We start from the raw sequence: 13651 nt of genomic DNA, 5'->3' as shown, positions 1-13651 counted from the left end.
AGAAACTTGCAATTGTAAATTCTTCCTCTGCACCTTTGAGATGTAAATCTTCTGCAATCCAGGAATGCCTTTCTCAAGGACCTGGAAGCCATCTCTGAAATGACATACAGATTGCCAACAAACACATGAAAAGATGCTCAACATCACTAATTAACAGAGAAATGCAAATCAAAACCACAATGAGGTATCACCTCACACTGGTCAGAATGACCACCATCAAAAAATCTACAAACAATAAATGCTGCAGAGGGTATGGAGAAAAGGGAGCCCTCCTGCACTGCTGGTGGGAATGTAAATTAATACAGCCACTATGGAGAACAGTAAGGAGGTTCCTTAAAAAACTAAAAATAGAACTACCATACAAGCCAGCAATCCCACTACTGGGTATATACCCTGAGAAAACTATAACTCTAAAAGATAGGGGCTTCCCTGGTGGCGCAGTGGTTGAGAGTCCGTCTGCCGATGCAGGGGACATGGGTTCGTGCCCGGTCCAGGAAGATCCCACATGCTGTGGAGCGGCTGGGCCTGTGAGCCATGGAGGCTGAGCGTGCGCGTCCGGAGCCTGTGCTCCGCAACGGGAGAGGCCACAACAGTGACAGGCCCGCGTACCGCAAAAAAAAAAAAAAAAGATACATGTACCACAATGTTCATTGCAGCACTATTTACAATCGCCAGGACGTGGAAGAAACCTAAATGTCCATCGACAGATGAACCAACAAAGAAGATGTGGAATATTACTCAGCCATAAAAAGGAATGAAATTCAGTTATTTGTAATGAGGTGGATGGACCTAGAGTCTGTCATATCGAGTGAAGAGTCAGAAAGAGAAAAACAAATACCAGATGCTACTGCACATATGTGGAATCTATAAATACGGTACTAATGAACCTTTATTCCTACAGGGCAGGAATAAAGATGCAGATGTAGAGAATGGACTTGAGGACACAGGGTGGGAAGGGGAAGCTGGGACGAAGTGAGAGAGTAGCATTGACATCTATATACACTACCAAATACAAAATGGATGGCCAGTGGGAAGCTGCTGCATAGCACAGGGAGATCAGCTCGATGCTTTGTGACCACCTAGAGGGGTGGGATAGGGAGGGTGGGAGGGACACGTAAGAGGGAGGGGATATGGGGATCTATGTATACATATAGCTGATTCACTTTGTTGTACTACAGAAACTAACACAACATTGTAAAGTAATTATATTCCAATAAAGATTTATATATATATATATATATATAGATATAGATATATATATAAAGGCACCCCTGCCTCTGGGAGGGTAGGAGCCTAAGTTCCCTAAGCACCAATTAGCAAACACCTGTGGCTTAACCACACTGATAATCCCCTCCCCGCAGAGTCCTTTAGCTTATCCCAGAGTTTAAAACTATTCCTGCCATTTGTTTCTGTTGAATTCAATCTTGCCTGTTTAACACCCTGTGATGCAATTTTCCTTTAATAGGTCATGCCTGTCCTTAGAATTTTCTAGTTATATATATGAAACTCTGGACAACCCACCTGACTGAAGATGAATTAAGGATGTTGGATGGCTCAGGAATTTGGTTAGAGGAGGGAGAGACCACTCTCCCTGCTCAAACTTTTAGTTAAGAAATGCTTTTTAATGAAGAGAACCCATATGATGGAGAATGACCCACTCTCGATGATGCCTTTAGAAGGATTTTAGGAAGAGGAAGAACTAAGCACAGCAAGGGATAGAAGGTTTCCATGAAACTAGATTCAGAGTTATACTTACCAGATTATTCAGATTATATTTATCCCCATATTTTGTCACTTGTATAACAGGGGTAATCATAGCATATTTCTCATAAGTCTGTTCAGAGGATTCAATAAAACAGATCATATATATCAAATGCTTAGAACAGATGCTGATAAAGGATCCATCAACATTAATTTCTACCACTACCATCATCATCATTATTATTATCATTAGATCTGTTACTGAATAGCAGAATGACTTTAAGCCAGTAGTTTCCCATTTTGGGGCCACAATTTCCTAACTGTGAAATAATGGATTGGACTAGGTAAGTCCAAAGACCTTCTAGATTTAAAGTTCTGTCTGTGGTTCGAATGAGGAGATAGCTGTTGGACTAATGGGTCAGTGTCCATTAGTGACACTGGTGAAATCCAGGAGGGAGAGACGAAAGAGAGCATCCGATGGAAAAGACATGAGAGCCAAACATGTAGGGTAATTTCGGAGCATGGGCCCTGGGTCTAGAAGGGGTGGGCTGGAAGCTCAGCTCCACCACTTACTAGCTGGGGCAAGTTATTTACCTCTCTGAAAAAAATGAGAGTAATAATATTGGCTACCCTGCACTACGATTGTTATGAGAATTAAATGCATTTCCAGAGCGTAGAAAGGAGATGGAAAGAGAAACAAAAGCTCTCCTCCATTAGGGCCACCTGGCTAAGAGGTCGCCTCACTGATGGGACCTTGTAGGAAAACCACAGCCCTGGTTTACTTTCACTTACTGTTGGGGCTTATCAAGTCTCTTCAGGAAGGGGAGAGGGAGGAAACATTACGTAATCTAGCAGGCAGCCATGCAAGAGGAAGAGTGTCCTCAGACACATTCAAAGTTGCTTACAAATTACTTTCTGAATTTGAAGGTCAAGTTAGCAAGATGAGAAACGAAAAACAGAACCTGCATCAGAATCAATTAACTCTGGAACTGGAACAATTGATATTGTTTGGACCACGAGCTAGTGTGTGTCTCTGTCTCTGTCTCTCCATCCCTCTCAACCTCTGTCTCACCTTCCCTCCCTCCCTCCCCTGAGCCTCTCTCTTGCCCTCTCTCTGCACAGCATTTATTTCCCCATCTATCTCCTTTTAAATTCCTGCTTTTTAAATTTTAATTTTCCGGGATGCATTAGTACCGCTTTCATATTAACAACAAAAGTTCATATTTTTACCATCTACTAAAGCACCTAGTGCAGATCCATCTGACTATCTTTCTATGCAGAAAAAAATTAGCAAAATGAGATCAATTTGTATAAACTGTTTTCCACCAAGGTTTCCACCTTTTCCATTTCAGTAAATTTTCACTCCATGTAACACCTTGACCACATTCAATTTCCCCAATTGGTTACCACATTGTTCTGTACAGCTGTTTGTTCAAAGTAATATCTAGTCTACAATGATGCACATGTGCTTGTTATGACCCTTTCTTCACTTTTAGACTAGCAGAGTGTTTTATAAAGGATACATATTTGCAGAAGAGCTTTTCAGAGCATTTAGACATTGGCAGATTCTTCTTAATGATCAAGACTCTTGAAGTTGAACTTTAAAAATAAAAGCCTCAATATTAACCTCTTTTTTTTATAATAGGTTTCAGCTCTTTGAATACCACCAAAATACCAAATGGAATGAATCAGCCTTACACATAATGAAACTCACTCTTCTCTACCTAAGGGAGGTGGGCGTACAGTCGTTCTATGGGCACCAAAGCCAGTTTGAAAAAAAAAAGCAATAAACCCTCTTGCGGTTTTGTGACCACTATGTTGCTGGTGAACCGTATCTTCCCCAGAGGAGGAGATGAGCCTTGACTCAGCTCTTTCTCAACCACTACCCTCTGTTCCTTGGGAAGATTCATAGCGAGGATGGCTTCCGGCACCAAGGTACCAAAGCACCTCATCTGAGGGATGGATGAGGGCAGTGATGGATCAGCAGACAGACCACTCACCGTACACTGCGATGGTCTTCGTGTCCTGCAGGATGGCATTCCCAGCTGAGACTTGCACTGTGATGGTGTTCATCCCTTCAGAAGTAAACTTGAATGATATGCTTCCCTCCAAGGTGATCAGGGGCTAAAACAAATGAGGCCACAGAGTGAAGGGACAGCTGTTCAATTACAGATGAGATAGGCACCAGCTCTGAGCCACTGACAAGCTCTTTAAATCAGCGGAAGCTCTTTCTGGGGCATTCCATGTGACTAACTCCACCTATGCCTCCCCATCACCTCAAGTTCAGGCCAGAAAGGGACTATTAGAGACATGATGCCAAGAAACTCTACTCATTCTTTGTGAATTTGACACCTCCTTTCTGCTATCATCCTGATTCAGGGCTGGGGAGATCCATAGGTCTTACTTGCTGGTGGGACATATCTCTCTTTGTTGATAACCTACTTGTATCAAGCAAATCCCTTAATCTGAGGCAATATTAAAGAGGGGGTTCATATTAATCCAGATTTAAGCAGTAGTCACTGAAAGTCTACAAGGTGCCAGTGCTCCTCTAAAGGGTGTACTATGTATATAAAATTACAGTGGAACACAGCAACTACAGACACCAAACTACACTAGTTAGACAGATGTGGCCTTGTGCGGCTCGGCTTCCTCTGAGAAGCCGTATCAGCAGTTTCCTGGAAGGAGCTGCTATGGAAACATGTACTAATTGGACAGTGGTTTGAGGACTCAAAAAAGAAAAAGAAAGACTTGGAGCAGTGCCTGTAATGCAATTAGATACCGGGGTCCTAGAGGAAAAAGATTATTAGCCTACTGACCTCCCTCGACTAACTCCCCACAAACATTTCATTCCTGTCTTTCCTTAATTAATTTACAAATCAAAATTCATTTAACTCCCTGTGTAGCAGAGGGTAGACTAAAGCCCAGAATAAAAATTCTACTTGAGTCTGGGCTCTATATCCAATGCAACCCAACTACAGGCAGTTTCAGAACCCAGGCAAGGGGGAAAACACAAGCTCAAAGTCTGGAAGTTCTTAACATGCAAGCTATGCGTGGAAGATTGGAGTGAACTTACCCACCACCTTCAGAGGCGGTGAAAAAGCAGTGACTCAAGGGGCCGTGTATATGGCTGAAAGAAGTTGGAAACTTCTGTCTGAGGAAAGGAAAACCCTTAGAAATCTGAGCCATGTGGCTGACAGGGTCTTGGGGCTCTGGCCGGGTGTCAGGCCTGAGCCTCTGAGGTGGGAGAGCCAAGTTCAGGACACTGGACCACCAGAGATCTCTTGGCTCCATGTAACATCAATTGGTGCGAGCTCTCCAAGAGATCTCTGTCTCACTGCTAAGACCCAGCTCCACTCAATGACCAGCAAGCTCCAGTGCTGGACACCCCATGCTAAACAACTAACAAGACAGGAACACAACCCCATCCATTAGCAGAGAGGCTGTCTAAAATCATACTAAGTTCACAGACACCCCAAAACACACCACCAGATGCAGTCCTGCCCACCAGAAAGACAAGATCCAGCCTCATCCTCCAGAACACAGGCACCAGTCCCCTCCACCAGGAAGCCTACACAACCCACTGAACCAAGCTTAGCCACTGGGGGCAGACACCAAAAACAACGGGAAATATGAACCTGAAGCCTGAGAAAAGGAGACCCCAAACACAGTAAGTTACGCAAAATGAATAAACAGAAAAACGCAGCAGATAAAGGAGCAAAGTAAAAACCCACTAGAACAAACAAATGAAGAGGAAATAGGCAGTCTACCTGAAAAAGAAGTCAGAGTAATGATAGTAAACATGATCCAAAATCTTGGAAAAGAATGGAGAAAATAAAAGAAACGTTTAACAAGGACCAAGAAGAACTAAAGAGCAAACGAACAATGATGAATAACACAATAAATGAAATTAAAAGTTGTCTAGAAGGAATCAATAGCAGAATAACTGAGGCAGAACAGATAAGTGACCTGGAGGATAAAATTGTGGAAATAACTACTGCGGAGCAGAATAAAGAAAAAGAATGAAAAGATTGAGGACAGTCTCAGAGACCTCTGGGACAACACTAAATGCACCAACATTCGAATTATAGGGGTTCCAGAAGAAGAAGAGAAAAAAAAGGGTATGAGAAAGTATTTGAAGAGATTATAATCGAAAACATCCCTAATATGGGAAAGAAAATAGTCGATCAACTCCAGAAGTACAGAGAGTCCTATATAGAATAAATCCAAGGAGAAACACGCCAAGACACATATTAATCAAACTATCAAAAATTAAATACAAAGAAAAAATACTGAAAGCAGCAAGGGAAGAGCAACATAAAACATACAAGGGAATCACCATAAGGTTAACAGCTGACCTTTCAGCAGAAACTCTGCAAGCCAGAAGGGAGTGGCAGGACATATTTAAAGTGATGAAAGGTAAAAACCTACAAACAACATTACTCTACCCAGTAAGGATGTCATTCAGATTCGAGAGAGAAATTAAAACCTTTACAGACAAGCAAAAGCTAAGAGAATTCAGCACCAACAAACCAGCTTTACAACAAATGCTAAAGGAACTTCTCTGGGAAGGAAACACAAGAGAAGGAAAAGACCTATAATAACAAAACGAAAACAATTAAGAAAATGATAATAGGAACATACATATCGATAATTACCTAACATGTAAATGGTTTAAATGCTCCAACCAAAAGACACAGACTGGCTGAATGGATACAAAAACAAAACCCATATATATGCTGTCCACAACAGACCCACTTCAAACCTAGGGACACATACAGACTGAAAGTGAGGGGATGGAAAAAGATATTCCATGTAAATGGAAATCAAAAGAAAGCTGGAGTAGCAATTCTCATATCAGACAAACTAGACTTTAAAATAAAGACTATTACAAGAGACAAAGAAGGACACTACATAATGATCAAGGGATCAATCCAAGAAGAAGATATAACAATTGTAAATATTTATGCACCCAACATGAGCACCTCAGTATATAAGGCAAATGCTAAGAGCCATAAAAGGGGAAATCGAGTAACACAATAATAGTAGGGGACTTTAACACCCCACTTTCACCAATGGACAGATCATCCAAATGAAAATAAATAAGGAAACACAAGCTTTAAATCATACATTAAACAAGATGGACTTAACTGATATTTATAGGACATTCCATCCAAAAACAACAGAATACACTTTATTCTCAAATGCTCATGGAAAATTCTCCAGGATATATCATATCTCGGGTCACAAATCAAGTCTTGATAAATTAAGAAAACTGAAATTGCATCAAGTATCTTTTCCGACCACAACATTATGAGACTAGATATCAATTACAGGAATATATCTGTAAAAAATACAAACACATGGAGGCTAAACAATAAACTACTAAATAACAAAGAGATCACTGAAGAAATCAAAGAGGAAATCAAAAAATACCTAGAAACAAATGACAATGAAAACATGACGACCCAAAACCTATGGCATGCAGCAAAAGCAGTTCTAAGAGGGAAGTTTGTAGCAGTACAATCCTACCTCAAGAAACAAGAAACATTTCTAATAAACAACCTAACCTTACACCTAAAGCAATTAGAGAAAGGAAAACAAAAATACCCCAAAGTTAGCAGAAGGAAAGAAGTCATAAATATCAGATCAGAAATAAATGAAAAAGAAATGAAGGAAATGATAGCAAGGATCAATTAAACTAAAAGCTGGTTCTTTGAGAAGATAAACAAAATCAATAAACCATTAGCCAGACTCATCAAGAAAAAAAGGGACAAGACTCAAGTCAATAGAATTAGAAATGAAAAAGGAGAAGTAACAACTGACACTGCAGAAATACGAAGGATCATGAGAGATTACTACAGGCAACTATATGCCAATAAAATGGACAACCTGGAAGAAATGGACAAATTCTTAGAAAAGTATAATCTTCTGAGACTGAACCAGGAAATAGAAAATATAAACAAACCAATCACAAGCACTGAAATTGAAACTGTGATTAAAAATCGCCCAAAAAACAAAAGCCAGGGACCAGATGGATTCACAGGCAAATTCTATCTAACATTTAGAGAAGAGCTAACACCTATCCTTCTCAAAATCTTCCAAAATATAGTAGAGGGAGGAACACTCCCAAACTCATTGTACAAGGCCACCATCACCCTGATGCCAAAACCAAACAAAGATGTTACAAAAAAAGAAAAATAGAGGCCAATATCACTGATGAACGTAGATGTAAAAATCCTCAACAAAATACTAGCAAACAGAATCCAAGAGCACATTAAAAGGATCATACACCATGATCAAGTGGGGTTTATCTCAGGAATGCAAGGAATCTTTGATATATGGAAATCAATCAATATGATACCCTATATTAACAAATTGAAAGATAAAAACCATATGATAATCTCAACAGATGCAGAAAAAGCTTTTGACAAAATTCATCACCAATTTATGATAAAAACTCTCCAGAAAGTAAGCATAGAGGGAACTTATCTCAACATAATAGAGGCCATATATTACAAACCCACAGCCAACATCATTCTCAATGGTGAAAAGCTGAAACCATTTCCACTAAGACGAGGAACAAGACAAGGCTGCCCACTCTCACCACTATCATTCAACAGCAATCAGAGAAGAAAAATAAATAAAAGGAATCCAAATCAGAAAAGAAGACATAAAACTGTCCCTGTTTGCAGATGACATGGTACTATACATAGAGAATCCTAAAGATGCTACCAGAAAACTACTAGAGCTAATCAATGAATTTGGTAAAGTAGCAGGATACAAAATGAATGCACAGAAATCTCTTGCATTCCTGTACACTAATGATGAGAAATCTGAAAGACAAATTAAAGAAACACTCCCATTTACCACTGCAACAAAAAGAATAAAATACCTAGGAATAAACCTACCTAAGGAGACGAAGACCTGTATGCAGAAAACTATAAGACACTGATGAAAGAAATTACAGATGACAGAACAGATGGAGAGATGTACCATGTTATTGGATTGGAAGAATCAACATTGTGAAAATGACTATACTTCCCAAAGCAATCTATAGGTTCAATGCAATCCCTATCAAACTGCCAATGGCATTTTTCACAGAACTAGAGCAAAAAATTTCACAATTTGTATGGAAACACAAAAGAGCCCGAATAATCAAAGTAATCTTGAGAAAGAAAAATGAAGCTGGAGGGTCTTCCCTAGTGGTGCAGTGGTTGAGAATCTGCCTGCCAATGCAGGGGACACGGGTGCGAACCCTGGCCTGGGAAGATCCCACATGCCGCGGATCAACTAGGCCCGTGAGCCACAACTACTGAGCCTGTGCGTCTGGAGCCTATGCTCCACAACAAGAGAGGCCACGATAGTGAGAGGTCCGCACACCACGATGAAGAGTGGCCCCGCTTGCCGCAACTAGAGAAAGCCCTCGCACAGAAATGAAGACCCAACACAGACAAAAATAAAAATAAATAAATAAAAAATTTTAAAAAATGAAGCTGGAGGAATCAGACTCCCTGACTTCAGACTATACTATAGTATAGTAATCAAGACAGTATGGTATTGGCACAAAAACAGAAAGATAGATCAATGGAACAGGATAGAAAGCTCAAAGATAAATGCACACACATATGGTCACCTTATCTTTGATAAAGGAGGCAAGAATATACAATGAAGAAAAGACAGCCTCTTCAAATAAGTGGTGCTGGGAAAACCGGACAGCTACATGTTAAAGAATGAAATTAGAACATTCCCTAACACCATACACAAAAATAAACTCAAAATGGATTAAAGACCTAAATGTAAGGCCAGACACTATAAAACTCTCAGAGGAAAACATAGGCAAAACGCTCTATGACATAAATCACAGCAAGATACTTTTAGACCCACCTCCTAGAGAAATGGAAATAAAAACAAAAATAAACAAATGGGACCTAATGAAATTTGAAAGCTTTTGCACAGCAAAGGAAACCATAAACAAGATGAAAAGACAGCTCTCAGAATGGGAGAAAATATTTGCAAATGAAGCAACTGACAAAGGATTAATCTCCAAAATTTACAAGCAGCTCATGCAGCTCAAAAAAACAAACCCAGGGCTTCCCTGGTGGCGCAGTGGTTGAGAGTCCGCCTGCCGATGCAGGGGACACGGGTTCGTTCCCCGGTCCAGGAGGATCCCACATGCCACGGAGCAGCTGGGCCCATGAGCCATGGCCGCTGAGCCTGCGCGTCCGGAGCCTGTGCTCCGCAATGGGAGAGGCCACAACAGTGAGAGGCCCGTGTACCGCAAAAAAAAAAAACAATCTAAGAATGGGCAGAAGACCTAAATAGACATTTCTCCAAAGAAGATATACAGATTGCCAACAAACACATGAAAGGATGCTCAACAACATTAATCATTAGAGAAATGCAAATCAAAACTACAATGTGTATCATCTCACACCAGTTAGAATGGCCATCATCAAAAAATCTACAAACAATAAATGCTGGAGAGGGTATGGAGAAAAGGGAACCCTCTTGCACTGTTGGTGGGAATGTAAATTGATACAGCCACTATGGAGAACAGTATGGAGGTTCCTTAAAAAACTACAAATAGAACTACCATATGACCCAGCAATCCCACTACTGGGCATATACCCTGAGAAAACCATAATTCCAAAAGAGTCATGTACCACAGTGTTCATTGCAGCTCTATTTACAATATCCAGGACATGGACGCAACCTAATTGTCCATCAACAGATGAATGGATAAAGAAGAAGTGGCACATATATACAATGGAATATTACTCAGCCATAAAAAGAAACAAAATTGAGTTATCTGTAGTGAGGTGGATGGACCTAGAGACTGTCATACAGTGTGAAGTAAGTCAGAAAGAGAAAAACAAATACCGTATGCTAACACATATACATGGAATCTAAACAAAAAAAACAAAGTGGTTCTGAAGAACCTAGAGGCAGGACAGGAATGAAGACGCAGACGTAGAGAATGGATTTGAGGACACAGGGAGGGGGAAGGGTAAGCGGAGACGAAGTGAGAGAGTGACATTGACATATATACATCATCAAATGTAAAATAGCTAGTGGGAAGCAGCTGCATAGCACAGGGAGATCAGCTCGGTGCTTTGTGACCACCTAGAGGGGTGGGATAGGGAGGGTGGGAGGGAGACGCGAGAGGGAGGGGATATGGGGATATATGTATATGTATAGCTGATTCACTTTGTAAATAACAGCAGCAAGTATCACAACAATGAAAAGCAATTATACTCCAATAAAGATGTTTAAAAAATTGAAAAAAAGAAGCCTACTGAACATAATCTGTTGAGAATTTGGTTTTCTTCTAAAAGCTTAAGAAAAAACAAAAAAAAAAGAAGTTGTTTAGTACTGTCAACTTCTAGTACTAGCTTTCAGGCAAATAAATAGATTTCTCTTCTATTGGGCCCAATTTACATGCATGGTTTCATAAGAAATAAAAAAGGGTTTCTTTTCAGTTGATTTATGTCAGCAGTAGAGGTGAGAGATTCCTTTGACTGTCAGGCATGCAGCAGGTCGGGTGTCAGGAGAGGTTTCCTCCCTAGGCTTGTGCAAAAGTATGGCTCCAGTTAAAGCCAACACTCAGCTCTGAAGTAGAAGATTTGTATTCACATAAGACGCATTGCGTTTGAAGAGCAAAGTCACAAGCGAAAGCAACTCTGCTGGAAGGAGATGACGCTTTCCAGTCCAGAGTAGTTGGTCCCAGGGCCCTCTGGGAAGGGAGGCTTCGGGGCCTGAGTTCTACTGCCTTTAACTAACATTTGCAAGCAAATTTTAATTTCTGAGAATGGAGTGAATTCCAAACTGAAACAGAGCATGAAGCCTGGTGTGAGGGGAAGAAAAACCCAGGCAGGCCCGAGAAGGTCTTGGATCTGCGTGAAGCAGCTGAATGAAACTGGAGGAAGCCACTTCACCTGTCCTCACTTTCTCATCTGTAAAATGAAGGACAGAGTAAATGAGGTCTAAGGTTTCTACTGGTGTTGAAACTGCTGCCCACTTTGGATCACAGGGAATATTTGGGGGAAACAGAAAGCTGAGCTAAAGAAGGGGCTGTGTCTGATCCAGGGTGAGGGGGTCACGGCGGGGAGCTGGGTTGCACAGACATCTGTGGCTCTTGCCTGTCTGGTGTCCACTGGCCTCTTTTCCTTTCGAGGGCCATTCCCTCCCTTCTCTTGGTCTAGATGGATCTAGGGAGGCTGACTTCAGCAGCTCTGTTTCTGTCCCCAGCACCGTGGTCAAGGCCTGGCCGACATTACTCCGTTCTGGGACTTCTGTTAGAACTTTGGGGAAAGACGGCTTGTTTTCTCTGAAAGCTCAGGCTCCTGCTAAGGGTCACTGCAGAGCAAAGCCCAGCTGGAGGAGAAGGCTAACTCAGAGGAAGGCAGAGATAACGCATGCACAGTACTATATATAAAACAGATAACTAGTAAGGACCTACTGTATAGCACAGGGAATTCTATTCGATACTCTGTAATGGCCTATATGGGAAAAGAATCTAAAAAAGAGTGGACGTACGTATAACTGACTCACTTTGCTGTACACCTGAAACTAATACAACATTGTAAATCCACTATACTCTGATAGAAATTAAAAAAAAAAAAAAGAGGTAGGGGCACAGTGGTGAGAGAGACAGAGACTGACGAGATGACTGGGGCACTCGGAGCCCACCGTCCCCGGAGCTGCGACAACCTCTAGTCTCTTGAGTCACATAAGCCATGACTTTCTTTCCCTTTTGCACTTTGGCCAGTTTGCGTGGAGCCGCACAAAGCCCGCGTGGAAGGCCGACCCACCTCGGTGTTATTTCCGTACCACCACACGTAAGTGAGCGTGCCCACTTGGCTGGGCCACAACACCGCAGTCGCGTTGACCTCTTTGTTCTTCGTGGTGACGAAGGGAAGAGACAGGTGTACATGCTCCAGGGGACCTGAGGCACAAGAAGAGAGGGGAGGCTTGGAGAGGGAAGAGCTCTCTCTGCTTCACCTGCCTTCCCTGATATGAAGAGAATACGCATTCCTTCTGGAAGCCTCCCAACCATCAGTAGGGTTCCCTGAAGGAAGTGCTTGGGTGCTGTCCCTACTCTGGGGAAAAGGATATGTTGTGAACAGTTGTGTCTCAACATTTTCCATTTACCAATCTTTCTTCCAGGCCTAAAACTTGAGTTATTTACGTGTAAAAGTTTAAAAACTTACAAGTAATTGAAGAAGTCCTTAAAGGAACAGGCGTAACATGAGATTTCACAGGGAGATGCAAAGTGTTTCCAGGAAGTTATATTCTCGGAGGTAAACCAGGATTGTGAAAACCTCCGAGAATCCACGTGGGATGGGGGTTAGGGGTTGGTGGTGGTTCTTATACGAATCCCCAAACCATTCTACATGTAATTATTCTTTATTCTTTACTGGATTTTAAATGTGTGTGTGAGTGTCTGTAAATGTGCATGTTTGTATGTAACTGTGAGTGTGTGTTTGTGTGAGTGTGTGTAAAGCCACCCAGTTAGGTAAGCGTGGTGTTGAGTTGAGCTTGTCCAGGACAAAGGCAGGCATGAGGGGGCAGAGAGAGTTCTGTGGTCCTCAGGTTCTCAGGATGCGCTCAGCTGAAAAAGAGGATGATTCTACCTATGGAGGCCCATTAGACCAGAAACCTTCATCAGATGTACAAACCCACAAAGATACAAATATCCCCTCCCTAGAGACCTATCCTATGACCCCTGACCTTCTCTTTGAGTTACTTTTACCAGACAAAATGCATTTTCTTTTGAGGTGAACATGACAAAAATCCATCATCCCCATCTTTATCCCATGAGGTGGAGAAGGATGTGGTACCTCGGGCCTTTGCACCTGGTTTAATTACTTCCTCCTCTTCTGCTTGACCATTTAATGTGTCTCCTAGGGTACTGTCTTCGGCCTTTCTCTCCCTCCATCTACTCTTCTGC

At 41.6% G+C, this 13651-nt stretch overlaps 1 protein-coding gene across 2 annotated transcripts in view; it reads right to left on the bottom strand.

The window, feature by feature from the left end:
- Positions 1-13651, bottom strand: part of SORCS1 (sortilin related VPS10 domain containing receptor 1) — a 556814-nt gene that overhangs the window by 37686 nt on the left and 505477 nt on the right. For both annotated transcript variants that reach the window (XM_073793984.1, XM_073793985.1), the window contains exons 20-21: positions 12513-12646; positions 3702-3825 (exon numbers count right to left, since the gene is read on the bottom strand). In XM_073793984.1, coding sequence (XP_073650085.1) covers positions 3702-3825; positions 12513-12646 — 258 coding nt within the window. The remainder of the gene's footprint in view (positions 1-3701; positions 3826-12512; positions 12647-13651) is intronic.

The sequence above is a fragment of the Tursiops truncatus genome, chromosome 16 (assembly GCF_011762595.2).
Source record: "Tursiops truncatus isolate mTurTru1 chromosome 16, mTurTru1.mat.Y, whole genome shotgun sequence".
Lineage (NCBI taxonomy): Eukaryota > Metazoa > Chordata > Mammalia > Artiodactyla > Delphinidae > Tursiops > Tursiops truncatus.
Note: the sequence above shows the minus strand (reverse complement) of the source record. Positions and strands in the feature narration are given on the sequence as shown.